This window comes from Uloborus diversus, chromosome 1, assembly GCF_026930045.1.
Source record: "Uloborus diversus isolate 005 chromosome 1, Udiv.v.3.1, whole genome shotgun sequence".
NCBI lineage: Eukaryota > Metazoa > Arthropoda > Arachnida > Araneae > Uloboridae > Uloborus > Uloborus diversus.
The window spans coordinates 241312288-241338063 of record NC_072731.1 but is presented as its reverse complement, the minus strand read 5'-3'; the positions used below and the strand labels follow the sequence as shown (position 1 = coordinate 241338063).

At 34.2% G+C, this 25776-nt stretch overlaps 1 protein-coding gene across 1 annotated transcript in view; it reads right to left on the bottom strand.

Moving 5' to 3' along the window:
- LOC129226095 (visual pigment-like receptor peropsin) overlaps positions 1–25776 on the bottom strand; it is a 125934-nt gene that overhangs the window by 13088 nt on the left and 87070 nt on the right. Inside the window, 3 exon segments of the mRNA XM_054860693.1 lie at positions 5478–5577; positions 5579–5606; positions 9887–10049. Of these exon segments, the coding sequence (XP_054716668.1) occupies positions 5478–5577; positions 5579–5606; positions 9887–10049 (291 nt within the window).

Here is a 25776-nt window from a genome sequence, read left to right as displayed (position 1 = left end):
TTTACTTTTCTGCATATGCATTAGATTAATAGGGTCTTCAGGAGTGCTAGCAGCAAAAGATGGAGTTAAAAAATATCATTTTTTTCGTACGCAGAATAAATTACAGGAAGAAAACTTTTCAATCTGTCCTTGACGGATTAAATATTTCAAAATCAAGAATAATTTCGTAATAAAAGACATCAATTTCTCTCTCAATAGCTTTGACACATTAACGTAGTAGGCTACAAAAGTTTAGGGTCTGAGATCGCCAATGACAAGCAAGTAATTAAAGTAAACAAAGCACGTAGTTCAAGTAAATTCATTTGAAATGCATTCGGTTATTTCTCCTCTCACAGCGCGTTTACACTAACCAAAAAAAAAACATTAATTTGAATTTTTGGCATCTTGAATTCAAATTATGTTTTTCGCAATCATGAGCGTGTGTGTGTATGAATGCGCGTGTGTGTTTGAGTAGGCGCATGTGTGTGGGTGCGTGTGTATGTGTGTATGTATGCATATGTGTGCGTGTTGTGTATGCAGTGCTGTGTGTTTACGCGCGTGTGTGTAGGCGTTCGTGAGTGTGTGTGTATGTAGGCATATGTGTTTGTGTGCAGGTATGAGTGTGTGTGTGTATTAGTGTGTGTAGGCTTGTGTGTGTGTAGGCGTGTGTGTGTATGTAGGCGTGTGTGTGTAGGCGTGTGTGTGTATGTAGGCGTGTGTGTGTAGGCGTGTGTGTGTGTATGCGTGTGTGTGTAGGATATGGACGCAACCTGGGGACGGTTTTTGCAAGAGGAGCAGCATCGTGAGGCCGGTCGACGCGACGGTGGTGCTGGCAGAGGGTGCCGGCGGGAAAATAAAATGATAGGAATTCAAAACTGTCAAATGATAACAATAAACAATCGTGATTGCTCCAAAAAAAAAAGCCGGCTGCAGCAATTACTTTAAAACTTCTCCAAGAAAACTAAGGTACAAATTAGGATGGTTTAGCAGCGGTATTGGCCAGTTGCAGGTTGTTACGTAAGCGGGAGCTACTGAAAATCCCGATTCCCAGCAAAAAGCAGAGTCATTGCATTTCCTTTATAAACGAACCCTCAATGTTTGGATAATTTCATCCAAGTTATGGGATTGAATTGCGACAAAGCACTTTTTTTTTTCAACATCCATTTCTTGTAGAAAGATTTTTCTCCTCGTACTTTTAATATGTTTACCAACTAAAATGTTATGATTTAAAACTTGAGTGATTTCTCAAAATTCTGTTTAAAGGTGTGTGTGGTTTTTACTTCCTTTTACAAAAAAGGGAAGTATTGTATTCGCGAAAAAAATTTCACTCAAAAATCGGCCTTAATTTCCATTTTGCTCACCCCCGAATAAATGAATGTTGAGTTTTTTGTTTTTTTTTCGACCCGACCACACGTGGATATGTGCTTAAGAACGTACAGACACCCGAAATACCCATTTTGACGATCCCCGAGTTAATTACAATGAGTTTTCTTGCGACGTCCGTATGTACGTATGTATGTGTGAATGTACGTATGTATCTCGCATAACTCAAAAACGGTATGTCCTAGAAAGTTGATATTTGGTACGTAGACTCCCAGTGGGGTCTCGTTGTGCACCTTCCCTTTTGGTTGCATTCGAATGTTCCTAATGGGGTCTTTTATACCTTTTTGGGGAGAAATCATTGTTAATTTCAATGTTTACTCAAGTGGTGTTATAATTTCTCAAACACTTGGCGATGTATCGCTAAGCTTTCGGCCGCCAAGTTTTTTCGCCAATTTGATGAAAAATTTGGCATTTTTTTTAAAAATCTGGTATTAATTCGACCAACGTTGGTGATATTTAAAGAGTTAACCACTGAATCACATTAAAATTGCCAATAATGGGGAAATAAATCTATGTAAAACGTTTTTTGCTTCAGTTCGCAAGAAACTAGGGGTGGAAATATTTAGTGTTTCCTTGCTTACTCCAAGGCGCTATTATCATTAAATTGGCGTAAAAGGAAGTCATATGATGCACACATCAGCTCTTTTTTTATGTAAAAAAAAGATTAAATGGATTTTTTCTAACAAAACTTTGTTGCTCTCTGCTAAAAGTAATAATACTTTGCTAGCGCAAAATGAGAAAGAAACTACAGTAGTATATAATGAATAGATTACGTTTCGCTATTTTAAAGAATATAGCTGTTCAAAAGGCTAAAATTTGACACAAAAGAGAGAGATATAATAAAAGTACTACATTATATGAGACAGGGAAATGACGCCTTCCTCAAAGCGTTTCCGTTTCTTTCCTACCTTTGTGTGACAAAAAACTTCTCGTTTGTAGACACGTGATATGTAGTAATATGAGAGAACTCATCATTTACAGTCGTCACGCAACTGGCGACAAAATAAAAAGAAACAGAGAATTGCATAGAACTTTTCTGTATGGAAAACAGATCTTGAAACAGTATATGGAAACACATTTGCTACTTTGCATTTTAAAGTTTTGGAAAACATTGAATCACTTTTCATGAAACGGTTTATATACCATGAATTTTGAGGAGCAATGTAATGTTAAAGCAATGTACTTTATAATTTTGCTACATGGCAATTTGTTTTAATGAAATATCGTTAAGCCTATTGTTACTCTCAGAAAAATGAAATCCTGATTAAATAGCAGTTAAATTATGAAAGCGGTTACCATTCGACACTTATTTCTCAAAAAAAAAGGAAGAAAGAAAAAAGAGTTTTAATGCTGCTGTGATAGGGTAAAATTTTGCAGCAGAAATATAATTATAACGAAAATATTTTGTCTTTACCATGAATTTGAACAATGTAGTATAAGTCACGTTTCAGATGAAAGATACTTTTTGTTATTTTTTTCATCTGAAAAAAGATCTTTTTCCCAAGAACGGTTATTATTTTTTATCCATTGCTATGCTAATTCCGTTAAAAATATATATCGTTCGGTAAAAGAAAGAAAATGCAATAATTATTTTTTCTTCTAACTATAAAAATTCTCTTTGATCACAATTCGAGGAGCGGTTCTTCTCTATATTTAAAAATGTTCAACGTTCTCGTCTTAGAACGCATTTTTTACATGTTATGGTTTGATTTCTTTTTAAAATTCTTATTTGTGTCATAAACATATCAGATCCGCCATAATTGTTTTTAATTTAAATGTATATCGCATTTCTATACACCAATATATTGCACTATAGGGATTGCAATTTTTTCGAAAAACTACATATTTCTTAAGATCATGACTATCATTTTAGATGAAAAAAATGATGTATTTCTTCACCGTACAAGCTCAAAATCAATTAAATTAAATTATATATAATGTAAAGCTTTAAAAATATTCGATACACATAAAGATCTTTGAACAATAAAGCAAAAATGATAATCAGATAGAGTTTGATTGAAAACTTTATATTTATTCGGACTATTAATTGCTCAAAATAAAATTGCACCACAGTTACTGAAATCGCAAAAATTTTATAATTTAATCAAATTTGTTGGTTTTCATAATACAGGTTTTATGTTTTTAAACGTTTAGTTTTTTTTTTTTGTTATTTAAACAGGTTTTAAAGGTTAGATTCAGTTGATGTATTTTTTCGGTGGTCAATGTCGGTATTCTGCATCGTTTACAACCATCTCGACTTTTTTTTTTTTTGCTTTTTACCTCTTTACATATACGGTAGTATCATTTTTGGAGTAACATAAGTTGAAGTTGAAGCTTGTGAAATTACTTTATTTTTTAAATTGTTATTATGTGTTGGTTATTCTGCAAAGGATGAAATGTTAAGCAATGGTCTACCGTTTACAAACAGAGGTCAAAATTACTCTTCTGAGAAAGCAGTTCTGGAAGATGGAAAAATGCGAACCGTGTTTTACTACAAACCATATCAGTGTAACTTGTATTAAGTATACTTGTAATTCTTTACCTTCATAATTTTGTTTTATACTCAAAATAAGATAATAGTTTTTAGATACATTTATAGCTCTTTTCTTTTGTATTTTATTTGTTTCATGGTGCCCAAACTTTTTAGTTCAAAGGCGCCTCATGATATGAAGTGAATCATTAGAGCATATTTTTTAAATAACATTAAGAATTTGAACAAAACAAAGCTAATAAGCCATTTCTGAAAAAATCATTCAAATATTAAAAAATAGATTAAAATTGTAGTAGTACGAGCAGATGCTTATTAACAAAACCCTTACTCTTTTACCTCTTTAAGTTTAGATTTAAGAAAGAAAAAAAAAGTTAAAACCTTGATCACACAATACTGCACATGTGAAATTGTAAAATTTTACTTAATTGCAGTGAAGCAATATTCACGTGCTGCTTTTTATTTTAGAAATATACAAGTTTTACAAGTTTTTCAAATAAAATATTTGCAGCTTTCAAGGACACCACCAATTCGAAGGTGTTTCCAGCCCTCCACTGTTCTGTAGAAAGTATACTGCATGTACATAAATTTTCAAAATGTATATCAAGATTTTTGCATCTATTTATTTAAAAAGGCGATGCAAATTGCCAACGGTTATCAATCCCTCTTGTCTTCAGCGATAGCAATTCTTTGTTCAAGTCCCTGCAGAAAAAAAGTTTAACCAGATGGTTCTGCAGATTAATTGAAGTACGTATACATAACTTTCCAAGAAACTAATAGATTGATTGATGGCAAGAAAAAAGCAATAACTATTAAGGGGACATTCCACTGTCACGTGCGGGTCAAAAATATGCTTAAATTTCATTAACAGTTCGTTATATCTCTTAATATTTTAATGAAACAATGGTAAGCAATTGTTTCAATCTTTACATTAGATACAAAAATACTCCTTACTGTCTTGATGCCGTTATATTTTTTTTAAACAATTTTGTTATTTAGAATCATATTTATTTACATGCGTCACGTGCGGGACATCCAAAGTCAACGTCCTGGTAGCTTGCTTATGAATAAGCTAATATTTTCGCTCTATTAATACAGCAATGACGAAACAAATTGTAGATTTTGAACGCTCTGGTTCCAACGTAAAGGAAACATATCTCATTAGTTTAGAAATAATTATTTAAACCATTGAAAAAAAATATGTATCTGCCCATTCCATTGGAAATGGTCATTTTGTCCCGCACTTGACGGCTCCTATATTTCATAGAAAAAAAAATAATTTTTGAAGAAAGTTATTGCTTAAGAAGTCACACATGCGTTTGTGATTTCTTAAGCAACAGTTCATCATCCTTTTAAATTATTATTTTTTATGAAATATATGAAGCGTCACTGGCGGGACAAAATTACCATTTTCCGTGGAATGTCCCTAAATGAAAACCAATCTGTATGTGTGTGTGTGTGTGTGTGTGTGTGTGTGTGAGTGAGTGAATAAAAATGTTTCATTTACTTCCCCCTCAAACACTATGTTGGATATGAACGCATATCCCACCCTGGACTCTATGGGGTCCTTCATAGAACTCAGTCGTGAGGGTGAGAATCGCTGCCAGGTAGAGCATCAGATTCTTACTCAGGCTGATCCGGCAGGCGATCAGGTACCTGTCCAGGGCCAGAAGTGCTAAGGTGCCTATGTGTGCGGAGCCGAACAGGAAGCCGAGGAAAGCATACAGGCTGGCATCCTCCCTCGCCGAACAACCACCTGCGAATGAGACAGAAATGAAGTCTGAACAAAGATTTTTCATCGATTCAAATCAGTGGTTCTAAACCTTTTTACAACAACTATATTAGCGGAAATGAGATGTATATAAAAGTTTCCTTTGATAAATTTAATTACAACTATGACAATAATGCAGACTGCGGATTAATTTTCACCAGCTACTAACAGACCACAGGTTAACAATCACTGATATAAATAATCCCTCATTTGTAGATCGATGCGAAAGATTTATTAGAAAATTAACTATAAAATGTATCACAAATTTACGCATCATTAGGAAATTTATATAAGGACTAGCTATACCCGCACAGCTCTGCTCGTACTATAAAAATAAATACCCCCCCCCCCCCGGCTTCCAAGGTATTTTCCCTTTTTCTAGTTAATATGGCAGGGTTGTGGATCGCTACAAAATAAAATACTTTTAAGAAATTGAAATAAGAAAGAAAGGAAGAAACGAAGGATTTAAAAAGCGTAAACAATGGGGGGGGGGGGGAACACAAAGTAAAACGGTTATAACTTGAATGGAGAAGAAATTTATGAACGTCACTTAATTTGCATGTATTATTTTTTCGAATTGAAATAGAGGGTTGAATCTTCGACCTTAGGTCGAGTTGGATCTGGAGCAAAAAAAGTCCTTGTTTCCAATAATGTTAAAAAGAATATTGTGGGACAATTCGTTCACTATTCATTGATGTTTTCAATGAAGAAAGTAATGCCTGAAGACTAGCGAAGGCTTGAAAAAATAGAGTTATAAGCGCAAATAACTTCCGCCGTAACTAAGTTAGAGAGTTGAAAATAATTGCTTAGGACGCAGAAACATCTGCCCTTTCCAACGATACATAATCTTAATATGTGTAAATTTTTCACCCCCATATTCTGGAATTTATTTGAAAATTGGGCCTAAATTGGAATAAAAAACTGTTAATCGAATTTTTTTCGAACTGGTCCACAAACTTTTCAGGTGCTGATAGAAAGATACTGTGAAAATTTCAGAGAATTTACCGCTTAGTTTTTCTAGTTTTGTGCGTTCAAACAAACAAACGCTTTTTGGAGACTTCATTTTATGCTATGCAGAGATAAAGAAAACCGTTCCAAATGAGATTTGTTTTTGAAGCATGCATGATAATTAGATTACTCAGACTAATTGTTTTTAACTAAAGCTCAAATTCTAAGACTGAAAAAAAAAAAATAGTTAAATTGCAATTTGTTAGATTTTCTGCGGATTTCTTTTTAGCTACGGTTGACTGCAAATTTTTTTCATTAGCTATAGAAATACTAAAGAAATTGTTAACTTTTTATAAAGTTAGATAAAATTTAAAATCAAAAATTCAATTTCTATTTTAATTTAAACACCAAATAATATTTGGCGTAAGAAGAAAAAAAAAAGAGGAGGGGGGGGGGGGAGGTGAGATAATCATTTTAAACACTGGGAGTCGAGAAGTACTTTCCCCAGAATCTCTCCAAAATAAGTAAGAACTACAGATTTTCTGTTTAGTATGCTAATGCTGTATCACTACTCAGGTTCTTATGAAGGTTTTATAGTACCTTAACGTGAATGGTATAATTTTAAAGCTGCAAATTCTTGTAACGTTTAAGACAAGTTATTTAGTTAAAAATGATTTTCACTTAAAATACAAAAAAAGTTGAAAGCTCCTGAAATGAAACTTTTTCGCAGAAAACAACTACCAACATAGAAAAGTATCGAAAACCTAATACTTGTGTGAAAATAAGTGAAAGTGCAAAAAAAAAAAAAAGAAAAAAATCGTCTCATTCTATTTCAGAGCTCACGGATCATAAGTGACTTATTAGTGAACCTGCTCACCATAAGAAAAAATTTATTATAACTCATATAATCTATGTACCTACATAGCCAAGATTAATTAAGGTAATTTTTAAGAGTGCGCGCTGTTGTTATATTTTATCTGTTCACATGACAACGCTTTTGACCACTATTCCTTCGCAATAGCAACGGCCTGAAGACGAGACAAGGGGGTGATGGTTAGACAGATACAGATCGAAGCAGGGGTATACTTGCCCGCCGGCCCATCTACCCACTCGCCGATGAGCCCCCCCCCCCCCCTCCGTCTGTGTGCCCCTTGCACCCTTGAACCTGTGCGCATTCTGTTTTTTTTTCTTTACGCCATCAAATTTGCGACTTTTTTTTTTTTTTTTTTTTGCTTCCTTGAACCTGTGCGCCTTTGTTTGTTTTGCTCCCACAAACCTTTGAGACTTCGTTTTTTTTTCTCTGGCGCTCTCGAACCTGGATTCGATTGCGCCATTTTTTTGTTTCGCACGCCTGGAGCCAATGTAGGCCCCTTTTGGGCAGGAGCAGTCCGCCCCTGCGTCTACACACACGCCTGAACACACACTCGTGATTGCGAAAAAAAATAATTCGAATTAAAAATGTCAATAATACAATTTTCTTTTAATAAGTTTATTCTTTGCGCCTTCGTCTTTTTTTCCTTTTCTTTCATTTTTTTAATGCGCCGTTTGGTAGTCAAGGTTGGCGCTCTCTTGGAGGACCTAGTTCGCCCCTAAATTGGAGCACATATGCTTGTCTTAATTACCTTCAATGTTTGTATTTTTCAATATTGATGACTTTCTTTTTTTTTCTTGACTTATTTTCTTTTCATTGATATTTTCACGGTACATTAAGCCTCATTTAAGTTTTGAAAGATGGGTTTGTCAAAAAGAGCACTGTTATTGATTGAATGTGATTGATAGTTACAGAAGTGTTGTTACAGTTACCTGACTCTCTTCTTTCAACTCGAAGAAAAACAAAATTATTTTCAGTCTTCGCTTTGGAAAGTTTCCAAGTATGGTAAAGATTTAAATGCTTAATCGATAACAATCAATTCTTGATAAGTTCAGAGTATTGAGTGTTTAAAGTTAGGCGTGAACTTGAACCAAACAAAATGAAATTAATTACAAAAACTAAAAATACAACTCTTTAACTATTTTTATCACTTTCAACAAAATGTACATCGTTTCAATGCTTAAAAGGTTTTTTCTGTAACCTGTTGTCCACATGGATAATATGTTGGTAATTCACTAATTCATTTCTAAGCAATTCCACGATTACAGACGGATCTAAGGCTGAAAATATGTTAGATTCTTATTTCGCCTTAGAAACTTTTATTTTACTTTAGCTTTATTGTACAAACTTGTGTATTTGGTTAAGGTTGAAAATAAAGCCACGAAAAAAACGTCAAATTTCTAAATTTTACTATTGTTTGAGAGGAATCAAAAACATGTTTCATCAAATACATCAAAACCTCTTTTTTGTAGATACTGCCTTCTTACCTTCCGACGATAGTAACTATAACATACCCATACAACTACATTTTGAGATTTCCGGAACTAATATTTAAACTGCTTAGTAAGGGACATATCTCGCAAGATAGGACCTTCACTGAGTCAAAACATATTGTTTGTGGAAATCTTCAAAATTTAACTGCCTTACATAGAAATGGAGTCTATTTATTCTTAAAGATCGAGAAATGAAGCAAGGATCAACATGTTTGGAGTCTTTGCTAGGCGTTTTGTGATTGATGCCTCTATTAAAAGGGACTATCACTAAATTAATCAGTTATTTTCTTAAAAACTGGTAGAAGCGAGTATGGGGCAGAAAGAGAGCTAAAAAGACTTTGATTTTGAGATCATGACAATTTTTTTAAAGGATATTGATCTATGTCAATAACTTTTGAATAGCATATAAACATTTAGAACTGTTCATTCCAGGCTGAAAATGAGATGATACTGTTTTAAAAGGTGGTTTATGTGCCTCAATGTTCTTACGAGGGTGTGTAAGTGAAATGTGTAAAATAAATAGTGTAATGATAAAAAAATTTAGATCAAAGATAACAATCAAAAGAGCATCTTCAGACAAAGTTTTAAAGCAAAAAATTATTTTTTCTCAAGGTTTCGAGATATGTGGTCTTAAATTTGGCCGAAACTTCAAGAAAAGCGCCAAAATTTTTTTTTACTTTTCACTGTTTGCATGTGTCAGAGCATCTATCTGCAAAGCGTGTGAAATATATCGTCCATTATTCAACGGTAATTGCTAAATTTGGCGACTTTTCTTAAATTTTTGACAGACTTTAGGACACCATATTCCGACAACGGGGACACGAAGACAAACAATTTTGTGACAAACGTGAAAACACGTTTTATTATGCTCTTTTCATTGCTACTTGTTTAGATTTTTTAAAATTATTATTACACCCTCGCGTGGTTTCCCGGTTAGAATTAGTCGTACTCACCTTCCATGAAAACTGGAAGACGAAGAAAATGGAAATCCCAGGAAGATGAGCCCGAGGTCTGAAATGGCCAGGTTAATCAACAGCAAGGATGTGGGCGTTACAAGCACGCGGAACCTCAGGAACATGGCCACCACCGCTCCATTACCTATGGTGCCTAAGATCCCTAGAAAGAAAAAAATACAATATTTAAATACAATATTAATTTTTTCTTCGGGTTTTTATGAAATGCAATGTAAATTTAGTTGCATTTTTCAGCACCGATTTCAATGTCATTTTTATGAATTACAATATTACCAATGTGTGTTCGAGCTGTATCGTTCTACTTTAAAATGCATATAATGATCCAAATGAATCTCAGAAAATAAAAATAATATTTACTAATAATAAAGCTGAAAGTCTCTCTGTCTGGATGTCAGGAGGATGTCTGGATGTCAGGAGGATGTCTGGATGTCAAGAGGATGTCTGGATGTCCGGAGGATCTTTGGATGTCCGGAGGATGTCTGGATGTCCGGAGGATGTCTGGACGTCTGTGACGCGCATAGCGGCCGATATTCGGCCGATTTTCATGAAATTTGGCACAAAGTTAGTTTGTAGCATGGGGGGGGGGGAGGGTGCACCTCGAAGCGATTTTTCGAAAAGTCGATGTGATTCTTTTTCTATTCCAATTTTAAGAATACAATTATCATACGATGAACGAGTAAATTACGAAATTACTATAACGAGGAACCGTAACATGGGCACAAGCCAATTGGCGAGAAAATTCACCATACATTATTTGTACATTTACAGCCGAACCAAAAGACCTTTTAATTTTACTATTAAGGGCAAAGCCGTACGGGAACCACTAGTTACAAATAATGTTTGGTCCTAGCAAAAAAAAAAAAAAAACAGTGCGAGTCTTGTGAAAAAAGAAAAACACTTTAGTTTCAAATTTATGTGAAAAAGTAGGTAATACTTTTCTTCAATTTCTCCTGAAATGTAGCCTGTTTAGAGGCTTTCCTTTTATATTAAAAGGAAAATTAGGATGTCACACTTTTTCCCATACTTTTGACCTCTTCCCTCTTTTGTCACATAATGTCACACTTCACCGTAACCTCTTCCCTACCCTTGTCACATGTCCCGCTGTTTTCATAAGCATATTTTTATTTTTAAACTAGTGGTACTCGCACGGCGGTGCCCGTAGTTGAAAATTGAAAGGTCATTTGGTTCGCCTGTATATTTACAAATAATGGATGATGAATTTCTCGCCAATTGGCTATGTTCATTGTCTTGCCAGTGTTACAGTTCCACGTTATGATAATTTCGTATTTCACTCTTCCACGTTGTGATACTTTGCTGGGTAAAATGTTCTCAAAATTGGAATTGAAAAGGAACAAAATCGAATTTTCGAAAAATCGCTTCGAGGTGCACACCTTATGCTACAAACTAACTTTCTGCCAAATTTCATGAAAATCGGCCGAAGGCGCTGCGCGCATCACAGACATCCAGACAGAAAGACAGAGATCCAGATATCCAGACAGAGATACTTTCAGCTTTATTATTAGTAAAGAAGAAGGTAATGCTTTTCTTCACTTTCTCCTGAAATGTAGCCTTTTTCAGCACTTTCCTTTTATGTATAAAAGGAATTTAGGATGTCACACTTTTTCCACAACTTTGGCCCCTTTCCTCTTTTGTCACTAAGTGTCACACTTCATCGTAACCTCTTCGCTCCCCTTGTCACATGTCTCGCTGTTTTCATAAGCATATTTTTATTTTTAAAATATGATGTCGCACTTCCTGTTACTCTTCGCTGCCCTTTATCACAAACTGTCACAATTTCACGAAGTATCCACCCCCCCCTCAAAGCATGGAATCATTTGTGGATGACCCCTTTTTGGAATATTGTCTGGAAGATGTCCTTGACTTGGTTTTACATGAGCTCTCACGACTTCTTATGGTGGAAGTGAGTCTTGCGTTTTTGCACATTTTTTTTCTTTTTGATGCGATTTTATTTCTTTTTGTGGTAGTACTTACTAATACGATGGATATCAGTCGGAAATGAAGTAGATAAGGGGATAATATAAATAAATACCTTTGTGCTGAAAAGTAAAGTAAGAAATAACAACGTCAGAAATCACAAATTGCAGATTACTACAGACACGTGTTTCGGCGTTACAAAGAACGTCTTTTTCGATGCAAAAGAAATGAGCTTATGGATGACAAGACATCCTACAAAAGACCAGAGCGATCAGATAAGGGTATTTTTCTCAGTGTTATTCTGGAGGAATCCCCAAATTCTTGACATTTTTCCGTTTAATTCTGTCATTAAAACATAGTCCGAATAGCCATTAGCTCTTAATATTTGGGTGTCGAGAAAATTGGCGACAATGAGAAAAATTGCCAAGAATCCCAGTGATCGAACTTTTCCTGTATCTTGGAAAAACCAAAACATCCTCGTACTTACTTCTTCAAAACAATCTGTTTCGATAGGTTTTGCTAATCGGTGCATTTGTCAAATTTTACGGCGTCGTCATTTTCTGCATATCTTGTGTTCTTTACTAAATACCGAGCTCCGATTGACTATAAAATTACCTAATCGCTGCCGTTCTCCCAGATTTTGTAGACATTTTCAAAATACATAGTTAAACTTACCCTTAAAATTTGAAGCATTGAAATTTAACTCACATAATCTCAAAAGATAACTTTTTTGTTTATCCTGTAACACTACTTCTTGCAAGTGGAAAAGTGACAGTCGTACAAGTACTCAAAACAAAATTTATCAAAATGTTTCAAGTTAGGCTATTGTCCCAAGTATGGGCTCTTGTCTTTATCAGTTTCACCACCATTAACTCTACAATGTTAAAAAAGTTCTTAAACATAAGGCTATAATCATTTCGAAACAACTGTTAAAACAAAAGAAATATATTAATTTTATAATAATTTTTCAGTCGAACGATTGATAAGTTATGTTGCGAAACAATATAGAACCATCGTGTTCTGTATTGTTTTTACACAGATGACAAGGCTCGTTTAGTTTTAGCGCATTTTTTGTTTATGACTGAAATAATTGAAATAATTCAAGGGCTTATGTGAAAGCGAAAGTTACTTGAAAAATCTCTGCATAATGTAAAAATGAAGCAGATGAAGGTAAGAAGCTACATTCTATTACATAGGATACAAAGGAATGCACTCTATTAATTTCACAATATTTTTCTACTGATCTTTATAATTTGTTGAGTCAAAATTCTGATTTTAAATAACTCTGATGAAAATAATTCCAAGTAAGAAAGACATGTAAACAAAAACAATGAAACCTTCTCAAAAAATAAATGTAAAAAAAAAAGACAGAAAGAAAGGAAGAAGAAAGTCTAAAAAGTCCAAGTGTTTGTACATTAGCCTCGTATTTTACCATTACGTTTGTCGCAGTTAATATCAGTCCCAAATACTTAAGGCAGATTACGACAACTGAAGCCGTTCAACCGGAAATTATTTTCTGAAACATTCTCGCAGTAGTAAGGAGATGGAGAAGGATACTCATCAGGTGCAGTAGGCTGGGTTAGTCTACTCAATAGCTATAAACTGCAAGCTTTCTTAATTGACTTCTTGACAAAAGCTTTAAAGTCGAACTGGAACGATCAAGTTATCTAGAACAAACTAGCTACGTTGACAGCTTTGTTCAAGCCCCCCCCCCCCCCCCCCAAACTACGATCATCGAACTTGAGCTCCTTTTTGCATCTTATTGACCAGGAGAGAAATATTCGCATCTGGGAGGTATCAGTTCAGCGTAAATCCGTTTGATTACAAGTAGAAAGTTCAATAGCATGAATAATCTATTTTCATCCCTTTAAGGACTTTTATGGGAAATCTGTGTCCCATAAGTTGAAAATATATTTTATAAAATCGAATACAAATGATTTAGTAAACAAAATACAAATGAGTTATAAATTATACTTCTGTATGTTATTGAGGCATCAGAATCTCAGTTTTCGCAAGAAAAAAAAGTTGCTCAAAAATTTAGATGTAATTTAATTTTAAAAATTGTGCAAACTTTATTATTCTACTTCTGATCAATGGTTATTAATGGGTTAAGGACTATTCTGCCGTGGGTAGGTAAAAGGCAGAATCTGCAGAAATGAAATTACGAGATATTGGAAGAAACGTGTTTTAGATTCAATTCCAACAAAAGGAAAGTGTTGTAATTAGATGTTTTTCGCGCTTTTTTTCCAGTGGAAGTCAAACAAGGATTAAGCAAGCTTGCACAGAAAAAGTTAACATTCAGTAGATGACAATATTAAAAAAAGAAAGAAAAGAAAAGAAAAAGAAAAATTTTCAGTTACTGCCTTTTACCTGTCCACGGCAGTATTTATATATATATGCTCCGGAGGTATATTTTCGAAATAAGGAACTTCGCGACCACGACAGATTTAAGGTGCACCAGTTTCCATTAGCGTACACAGATTATCTTCGATTAGAAAACATTGAACCCGTGACTCTCATGTGTTCGCCATAGGAACGACCCAGCTTGTCCTGCGGAAGACAAGCAACGGGAATCCTTTTAATCTAATTGATGAGGCTACTACGGTCACTCTGCTAAGGTGCAACATGTAGTCATGACATTTGACAGCCGAATTCAAGAATACGTCATGATATCCACCAATTCCTTACCTTTTAGCGCGAAACCTTAGGATTGCCATAATGAAGGCGATAAATGCTACGTACTACTTCTTACTTTTTTATACGAAACCATAGGATTGTTGTGTTGAACTAGAGAGGTGGTGGGTATTTCCTACCTTTTAGCAAGAAATCTTGAGATTTCCATAATGAATGAGAGAGGCTCCTAGTTTAAAATCTAGGAAACTCTTAGCATGGATTCTTAGGATTGCCACAATGAACGAGAAAGGTGGTGAGTACTTAATAACTTTTAGCACGAAATCTTGAGATAGCCATAATGAACGAAAGAGGTGGTATGTACTTCCCACCTTTTAGCACGGAACCTTAGAGTTGCAACAGTGAACGAGAGAAGTGATGGGTACTTCCCGACGTTTAGCACGGATCCTTAGGATTGCTTCAATAAACGACAAAGGTGGTGGGTACTTCCGACCAATTAGCACGAAATCTTAAGATAGCCATGATGAACGCAAGAGGTGGTATGTACTTCCCACCTTTTAGCACGGAACCTTAGAATTGTAACAGTGACCGAGAGAGGTGATGGGTACTTCCCGACTTTTAGCACGGATCCTTACGATTGCTACAATAAACAAGAAATGTGGTGGGTACTTCCTAACTTTTAGCACGAAACCATGAAATTGTCATAAAGACGAGAGAAGTGGAGGGTTTATTCAAAAGATTCATGTCGGTGATCCCTCCCAATCCCTCTTCGAAACGCCAAGCGACATCTTGGGAGCAATATCAGGCTCAAAAGAATTTCATCTCTCCGTGGCATTGCCAGCGGAAAATCTTGGGCTTGTCTTCTAGAAGACCAAACTAGACTGCAACTTTCCTTTCTCCCTAGAGTTGAAGGGGTTACATCTTTTCGTCTCATAACTGGTTACGACTACTTACAAGCCCATCTTTTTAAAATCGGACTGGCCAGTTCCCCGCTGTGCGCACTATGTGAAGGGATTAAGCAAATGACAGGGGAGCATCTTTTTGATTGTCCCGTTCTTCTCGACATGCTGAAGGATGTCGACTTCAGGGAGCTTCCCCGCTCTGCTACTGCATCTTTGTTGTATTGGACTGCAAGACGCCTTAGGTCCGAGAGGACGTTGGTGGGGGGTAATTTGAAAAAAGAAAAAAAAATGTCGGTGGTAGAGCCAGCGAATTAGTGACTCGATTTTATGAGATTCAGGAATTGTACTGATCTGTAAGCCTCAATCATGGTTTACCTCTTCTATGCGAATAAGAAGGCATTGGAGAGAAGATTCTGCTTGCTGTATGAATGATTTCAATTAGGGGTGGATTTACACTTAGTAGTGTTGCCTACTAATTACTAATGAGGGTGACAGGAGGGATCAAAATGCTTTGACTCGCCTGAGAACAGGTCATCTAAAAACTCTCAGATTTTCCCATGGCAATAGGACTTTCCCAGTTTGCACCAAATGTCATACTGAAGAGGCCACTGCACAACATTTGATTTTTTGTGTTGGTTTGGTAAGCGAGGATCTACTGAAGAGACCTGCTTCTGTCTTGAAGTTGATTAAGGCGAACAACCTCATGGATCTGATCTGATTCAGAACAAAGAGATAAGTAAGAACAAGAAGAAGAATTACTAATTTTTCCAGAAGTTTAAGAAATTACTATTCTGTGGCAACCTGAAATCATTCATTCTGATCCAAATGTGTTATTTTTAAAGCTATTTTCTCAAACTTCTAGCACATTTATCCTCGATGCACGTGTCTGCAATATTTTTGAAACTTTGCTCTTAATAATGACTTTTTCATTTTCCCCTGTTTATTTTCAGCCATATATTTATCAAAATTCAAGAGATATTCAGAAAGTAAAATATTAGGTTATTCAGAAAAATCTGACTCATAATTTTTTCAAACTTTAATAAAAACCTTCTCAAAATAAAATATTATGATTATATTTTTATAGCACAAAATGCTACGCAAATTTTCATATTTTTATATCGCTCGATAAATAACCCACTTCAGCCGTGCGGTTCGACTGAAAGCAAAACTTGGTTGCATAATGTATGCGCGAGGTTTTGAATTCTACTCTACAGAAAAAAAAAATGTGAAAGGCATTTTTCACTAGCCCTGATTTTTGCATAAGAAATATTGCTAATATTCTGGGAACATTTCCCTGCCAGGACGGGAAATATATCTGTACTGAAGAGAAAAATAAAAAATAGAGATGTATAACTCACTGCGCGGTAATTTTACTTATAAAATACATTTTATTGGTATTCTCCATCCCCTTTTCGAAAAAAAAAAACAAATTATGCATTTTAAGGTTAGGGTGATATAAATAATAGGAAGAGTAACATCATGTTAAAAAAAACCTACACTAAATTGTTTCTGAAATCTTTTCTGCGTTCTAGGTTTAAATGAAGCTTTTGCTATCGTTTATGCACAAAAGGATAAACATTAGAAACTCTGAAAATCCGTGAAATGTTTTCAGCATTTTATGTAAACATTATCTACGGTGACTTTGCATTGTATAAACATTATTATAGAGTCTTCAAAAAGTCGAGTAGCATACAATTGATCGTCTTCGGAGTAAAATTTGTCGCTTAGGGTATTTTTTCTTTGTTTTTATTTGAAGGGAAAATGTTAGTATTCTGACAAATGAATCAAAAATGGAATAACTGTTAAAAAAACATAAAAATTCAAAAATAGTAATAATAATAATAATAATAAATAAAAAATGAATAAATAAATAATAATAATAATAATTTAGTTCCTCTCTACAAATATCTTTGAGATAACATCTAAGAGAGAAATATTAATAAAAAACTATTATAATTTTTTCCTTCTATTTTGTCAATAAATAATCATGTTTTGAAGCATTATTAAATCTAAATAGCGCAAATACGTACAGCAGAAACATGAATAAATATTTTTCAAAAATGACAATTATTTACTAATTTACTATAATTTTAAATTCAAAAAAACTCCCTTAATGCGCCAATCCCAAAAATTCATGCCCTTCCCCTAAAGCATTTCATGATCTAATAAACTGATGATCTTAAAGCCTCTTCTTCGAGTTTTCCAAAATCTTCAGCCTGAAGTACTCTTCTTTTCTGTTTTATCTTTACTACTAATAAAGCGGAAAGTCTCTCTGTCTGGATGTCTGTAGGATGCCTGTGACAAGCATAGCGCCTCGACTGTTCGGCCGATTTTCATGAAATTTGGTACAAAGTTAGTTTGTAGCATGGGGGTGTGCACCTCTAAGCGATTTTTCGAAAATTCGATTTTATTCTTTTTCTATTTCAATTTAAGAACATTTTCCGGAGCCAAATTATCATAAGATGGACGAGTAAATTACGAAATTATCATGACGTGGAATGGGAGAGCGAATGAACATAGCCAATTGGCGAGAAATTCGTCATCCATTATTTGTAAATATACAGGCGAACCGAATGACCTTTTAATTTTCAACTACGGGCAAAGCCGTGCGGGTACCACTAGTTGGAAATAAAAGAAGTTGTTTTACTATGGAGAAAAAATCTTGCCATAAATTTCTCTTTTTTTTTTTTTTTTGGAAATATTATTTGGTTTTTAACTCTACCTTAGCAAAACAACTGATCTCAACTTGAAAAAATTTTCTATCGTGAAAACTCAAACAACTTTATGAAGGATTTGCGAAAACAATCATTATATCCACTGCAATGTTTTATCATGAAGGCTCTATTATAGTCATCCATATATGTTTTTTAAAGATTCTCGTGAGACGTTGAAAATTTGTTACTTATTTTCTTTAAAAATAATTAATTTTCTCCCGTTTTGCGCAAAGGTAACTGACATGCGCCCTAGTTAATTTTTTGCCCTTTTTAAAGAAAACAAGTTATATTAGAGAAACAGTTTTCTGCACGTAGAACAGAACATAGGAAAGATTAAACGATACTGAAAATTGACGTTAAAATTCAGTAACTGCACTATTTTTTCCCATTGAGTTGAAATAAAAATATTAGTTTAAAAAACTAAAAAAACACCCTTTAGTAGCAAAATGAACTAAAAAGTTAAAAATAATCTTTGGATGACAAGTATATAAAGTAATTGACAAAACACTTAATTTTACTGTAATAGAAAAAAAGCGGGAGGGTTGCCTATTTATATTTTTGCATGGATAACAAGTGGAAGAAATTTAAGACAACTGATAAGAAGCCCCCCACGCTTTTTGTTCTATTACAATAAAGTAAGTGTTTGGTCAATTACTTTATATACTTGTCATTCAAAGATTATTTTTATCTTTATAGTTCATTTTGCTACTAAACCGTGTTTTTTTTCTTTTCTTTTTAAACTATTATTTTATTATATTTTATTAATTACTTTTTAGTTCATTTTGCTACAAAAGCGTGTTTTTTTAGTTTTTTTATGCAATTATTTTTATTTCTGAAAAATATAAAGTCCTTATTACTGTTTTTTTTTTCAAATAAGATTTAGATACTAAATATTGCTAACACTTGTAACTCTTAAATGAAATCTTTGTGCGTGCTATTTGTCCAAAGGAAAATTGGACTCACAAACATACAAGTTCAGCTAATAAAAGTGTGTTAATTAGAATAAACTAATAACTTATCGTTAATAAATTAATTTGATTATAGAATATTGCATTGTCATCGGGTCTGAGGTTGCATTCCAAATTTCAAAAGAATACGATCACAAAAAGTGGGCGAAAATTGAGTTGCAAGATTAAAAATTTAATGTCAGGGTAGACGGGATTAGAATGCACGCTCAATGATTCCCGGAGGTATACGTCAGGCGAAGACCCGCGCCTTAGAGCGCTCGGCCATGAACGCTCATAAAGTGGTGGAATGTACTAACAGTAACAAGCCACTAGCTCTTAGTCCAAAGGAGAGTTACTCGCAAATATACAAGTGAAGCTAAAAAATAGCGCGTTAAAAGCTGTACGTTTAAAAAGTAATATGACGCACACATTATTGTTATATTTTTTTGGAAAGCGCACGTTGAAGAGCTCTGTCTGGAGGGGTAAGACGAAATTCCTTCACTCTTCTCAAACTCTTATGCAGCCCAAAAACATTTGGTTTAGTTATACTTTTAGTATAAATCACAGACAGTAATCGGTATTGTTTTATTCATTGCAAAATATTTAAAAAATCTTCTTTATTCATTGAGTTGGTGTATTTGAAATACGAGAAAGGGGAAATATTTTTATCATGTTGTATCGAAAAGATTAGAAAAAAATATGTTTATTGGAGAAAATGCGGAACTTCAGTAAAGATCTTTTATAAGGAGCCATCGACGGAATGATTAGACCTGCACGCAACTTGATTTCCGTATTTTAAATATTTAGGCGACAAGGCAATTTATATTCGATCACACAAAAGCTTTCCATCAAAACGATATATTGCATGTAGTTTAAAAACTTATTTGCATTTACTTGAAACATAGATAAGTATGCGTGAAAAGTAAGAAAAAATCTGTGACATCAAAAAGCAATAAAAATTTGTAAGTTAAAAGTTAAGGAAAAGTACTTAAATAAAATTTGCATATGACGCGGCTGTGTCCCTTTAAAGTGGTAAGAGAATTTTTTCTCTTGTTTTTTGCGATGTATTCAGAATTTCAATAAAAAAGGCTAATGTCAATATACTCTAGTCATTTTGAAGAGTGATTTTGTGTAAGCATTTCATTATACATTCATAGCTGTTCAGTTTATAATGGAGGCATTTAATTTTTGGTGCGCCAGTTTTAGCAAGAAAAATTTTGCATCGCTGAACTGCAAACTTTGTGAAATCTCGATTAACCAAAGTGATCTGAATTGAACCATTTTCGGTAAATCGAAAATGCAGGATGAAAAAGGGTTCAACAAAATGGCTGTTGGAAGGTCCCGGAAACTTTTCCTCTGTTTTCATGCATGTGGAAATTTACAATGTAATTGCAAACGGGATGGTTTTAATCATGTTAAAATTTCTATAGGACAAATTTGAGAAGAAGAAAAATAAAAGAAACGCACAAAGCTTCGAACCAAAACTAAACCGAAAACTGGGGGGGGGGGACGTTATTTTGATCGGAACAGAAACCGAACCTGTGCCGGGGGAAAATATCGGTTTATATTGGCTCCAACCAACTTATCAATACAGTGAAACCTGAGTAAGTTGACCACTTGCGGAGCACTACTTTAATGGTCAACTTATAGAGGTTGAATTATATGGTATAGATCTAATTATGTGCCTGAAAATAGCGGTCAACTAAAACAGGTCGTCAGCTTCCAAGGGTGGTCAATTTTACAGGTTTTACTGTATTTTCTAATTTAACTTCAACCATGTAATTATAATCATTGCAAAACATGGTTACATTTATTATGAAATTGTATTTTTAATATAAAGAAGAATATACATAAAATAAAATTAATCTTCGAAACTGAACTGAAAATCGAAAACCGTTATTAATGAACGAAAATCGGAACTGAACCGATGTATATATTTTAAATTGAACCGGATTTAAAACTGTAACGCAAACAATTACAGTCCGAAGCCCTTGTACCACAAAACAGAAAGTACAATTCAATTTTAATGACACGTAATATGGTAAATTTGAAACTGTACGGTGACATTAATGACAGAGTTAACATTTTGTTTTGTTCCATAATTTAAAGCATAATTTCGTAGTATAAAAAAATACATTCGATTGCTTTTGAATTTAGAAGAATTCTAAACAACTAAATAGCATTTATAGCACTCTAACATTTGACATGTTCCATACATTTACTAAGTAAAATAAGTAGTCAGTAAAATAAGCCATCGGTCGATTTAAAAATTTCAGAAAACTATAAATTCCAGTTTATCGTCTGAATCTTGAAAACCTTTGTTGAGAAATTCTTTCCCCTTACTGACACAAAAACTACAACTTTCAATCCCAATGTCTTCGATTCAAATGATTATCGACAGTAAAGCCGAAGGACGCCAAATAGCGTGTGCATGATCGATTGAACGGAGACAGAGAAGGATGGAGTGTATTCTTCGAAACTGTTGGAGTTGGTTTTCATCCGAGGAAACAAAAGTTTTAAAAAATGTGGTAGAAGAGAATAAAATCCTCGAGGAAACCAAAGACTAAGCTTGAAAACTGGGAATTTCGGTGCACTACATTGAAATTCTTTTTTGATGCTCATGCTTTAAAGGATTGTGTGACGATAAGAGTTTTTACCGCTTGCTGCTCACATTTGGGATTAAATTATTAGTTGAACAAGTGATAAAAGCGAAAAAAAAAGGTAAAAAAGTTTGAAACATAAGAGAATGCTTTCGCTCAGCACATGAAAAAATCTAAAAATCTGAAGAATTTTTATATACGAGACGATTAAAATACTCGTATTCCTTTTGTCAAAGACAAACATTCTTGATTTGCATAAAATTGTTCGCAATACAGTCTCTAACTCGAAAGAAAGTAGAACCTATTTTATCTGGATTAACTGATATCAAAGGCAATCTAGTTAATCCAGGTAGTAATCAGCAAAAATTCTTAAATAAACACATACAGTGAAACCTGTGTAAGTTTACCGCTCGTGGTCTAAGTCACTTAGTGGTCAACTTAAACAGGTGGTCAACTTACAGAGGTTGATTTATATGATAAGGGCTAATTCCGTGCCTGAAAAAAGCGGTCAACTTAGACAGGTGGTCAACTTACAAGGGTGGTCAACTTCACAGGTTTTACCATACCTTTTATTGCAGCGAAAAACAATGCTTTGTTACAAAATTATATAGGATTGTTTCGCGCAATCCGCACTTTATATTAGCTGCAGTGGTTTTAGACTGACACGCCAAAAAGTATGCCATGATGATAAAATAGCTATACTTTATTGCGCGATCTGTGCAGGAGTTATTTTAAGATTATTACTTGTGTGAATGTAAATCTTTTTAAAACTTAACAAATGTGATCCGGATAAACCAGAGATCCGGGTAAACGAGGTGTAACTGTACGTCTTAAGATCATCTTCAATTTTCCCCCGAGTTTTAACACAATACGTGTCGCAGACACTTCAACCTTATAAACGAGAGTCATTCAATAATTAAAAAGAAAAGCAGGGGGGGGGGGGGAGGGAGACATAAGGTAGTATTTGTTGGATAAATTCGGATCTTAAGTTGGCATCACTAGGACGAGTTCTAATTAGTTGATGGATCAACATTGCTCTGTTTATAACCTCAAAACTAAGTTTCAACTATGTCATGTCTTGAAAGTTCCACATTGGTTGAACAATATCCTGTGATTCATTTTTTGATTGCTGAAGGTAAAAAACCAACTAATGTATACTATAGAATAACTTAAGTGCATGGTAAAAGTTGTATGACCAAAATTGGCAATGGAAATTTTTAGGCGTGGGTAGAACAGTTCAAAAGTGGTCAAGAATCAGTGTCCGACGAACACCGTTCTGGCCGTCCTATTGAAGTTTCAACTTCCTTCCTTCAAACTCGATTTGTAGAGGTACAACTAACAGCCAATACTTCTTATATCGTCGCCTCAGAGCAACAGTAAGATATCTAATCCCAGAAATAATACTAAGATATCTTACTGTTGCTCTTTACATATATACTTTTGAAGTAGGTGAAGTCCGCCATAAAACAGAAACCTCGTGGATCTCAGGAGGGAGACGTGATTTTCCAGCAAGACAACGCACGTCCTTTCGTTGCTCAGCAAATGCGAAAAAAATTGAAAAAAATGGGCTGGGAGGTACTGTCTCATCTCCCTTATACCTTACAGCTCCGATTTATCACAGTCTAATTTCACTTGTTTGGGCCACTAAAAGGTGACATCACATGGGAAGAAGTTCCAGGAAAGCGAGGATATTGAGAAATTTGTGGGATATTGGCTCCGAAAACAAGACAAATTGTTATATTTGCAGTCGGTATTTAAAAAAAAAAAAAAAAAAAAAACTTACCCCGTTTGGACAGGTGCATAAATGTGGATAGGGTGCACGTTGAAAAGTAGAAGATGTATTATTTTAAGGAAATAAACGGTTCTTTTCTCCAGGTCAGTTTGTCTCTTTATTGAATGACCCTCGTATTTTCATTTTTCATAAATAACAAATCATTCAATAATTATTGCTTTTACAATTGAAACTGTACTAATTATTTTTAAAATTATTAACATACAAAACTATAGGACACTATTGTTTCATTCATTTTATTTAAAAAACATTGTGTGACCTCTCAAACGCGAACTGTAAGTACTTGAATGCTCTGAATGCTCCTCTTAAAGTGCTTATCACAAAGAAAGACAATTTGAAATTTTCGAAAAATAAAGGCGTTCTACAGTCTGGTAATCTTTATATGTAACACTTTCAACATTAAAATGTGCTAAATAAGTCACGTAGAAGCATTTAGAAGAGAGAAATTTTCATCGTTTGATAGCTGTGAATAATTGATAAGTTAAATTCAATTACCGAAGAGAGCTGAGACAAATTTAATAAACACTTGACAAGAGTTACGTCTGGAAACTCGCTGATCTCTCATTGTTAACTGAAGCTTATTTATTTTGCATGATTGAAGATTAGAAGACACATTTTGAAATCATTTGTCATTTGTAAAATCGTCAGTCGTTCGTGACAGTTGATCGAAGCTACTTTATTAAATGAAGTAGGAACATTATATTAAGACCCGACAGCTCTTTTTTCCCTGTTGAAATCTTTGTTTTGATTTGTCAAAACTACCTTTTAGAATATTATTAGTAATGAGAATACAACTTTAGTAGTACACCATATTAGTTCCCGTAACTCCAGTCCCGATCCCGGTAAGTGATGAGAAAAGTGTTGACAGTTTTGATCTATTTTGCCATGGGCAGGGAAACGGCAGTATCTGTGGAAATGAGTATTCAGGATCTTTGAAGAAACGCGTTTGGGATTCAGCAGGGTAGACAGGGGCAAATTTATGCGGATTTTTTTCAATGAATTTTAGAAATTTTATGTTTTAGCTTAGGAAATTTTAAACCATGCGGTTTTATAAAACAGTTAATGGAGTCAAAATTGGTATTTCAGTTGTTTTTCAGTTTGTGTTTTTAACCGTTAAAAAAATTACTCTTGAGTCCAAGTCAGTTGCATAAACTTGCCTCGGACACGGGGCACGTTTACGCATATTTATTTTGACACCTAACGTGGTTCTGTTAGTGTTTTGAACACAATTTCTACTCAATTGAAAATTAAATGTTGATTTTCAAAACTAAATAGCCTGAAAAGACTAAAAAATGTTGAGACAGGTCGGAACGAAAAAAAGTCGGGGCACGTTTAGAAGTAAGACACAGTAAGAACGTGCGTATATAAAAGTGCTCAGACGTCAACGCGTAAACTTGCCCCTTCGCCAAGTTTGGATTTATTTTTACCGTGAAAAAAAATTCAATAACATTTCAGTTCATACAAATACAATTCTCAGAAAAGGATATCATTCTGCTAATTTTTATATATTTGTTCTTTCTTAACTAAGTATTATTTATTCACAATAAGCTTCAAAACGTTCAACTCAAAATTTACTCGACTTAGTAGAAAACATGTTATTCTTTCTGCATTCTAAACCGAAGCTCGACTGATGCTCAAAAACTTGTGAGGATATTTGCTAGGGAGCAACATCAATCTCCTATGACTCTTGGCTCTCCAGTTATAACTCGTTGTAAAAAAAGGGCACTGCGTAAACATACCCCGGTATACCCTACTAACAATATGGAAATGCTATAATAGGGCGTTTTTTTTCAGCAGAAACCAAATAAGCATGCTTTTGTACAACAAACTAACCTACAAAATATGACAAAATTGAAAAACAAAAAGAAAGAAAAGAAAAGAAAAATGAAAATTTTTCAGTTACTACCGTTAAACTGCTCGCGGGAGTAATATTCTCTTTTTTGGAATGCTATTAATTATAAAAATTAATAAATAAAATGGGATAAAAGATACAATTTTGGCTAGCAGTTATCATTATTCCAGCTTGTTCCATTACTTTCAAAGCTTCTTTCTTTGATTCAATTAATTAAAAGAGGCAAAATTGTGAACTTTTATGATCTGTTATGGTGATCCATTCACATTTGAGGCAATGAGAAGCAAAGGGATTTAAGTGCCAAAATTAAATATTTGAAGATCTGCAGCAAAAATGGTTGATGAACCTCTCCTCTGTTTTGGGGCAAGAGATGATGACACTAGTAGCCTAGGTAGGTACTGCTAAACAGCATGATTTAGAAAATCTTTTCAATGAAAGCATACCTAGGACTGCAACTTTGAAAGCGTTTTACTCAAAGTTTGAAAATGTTCACTTA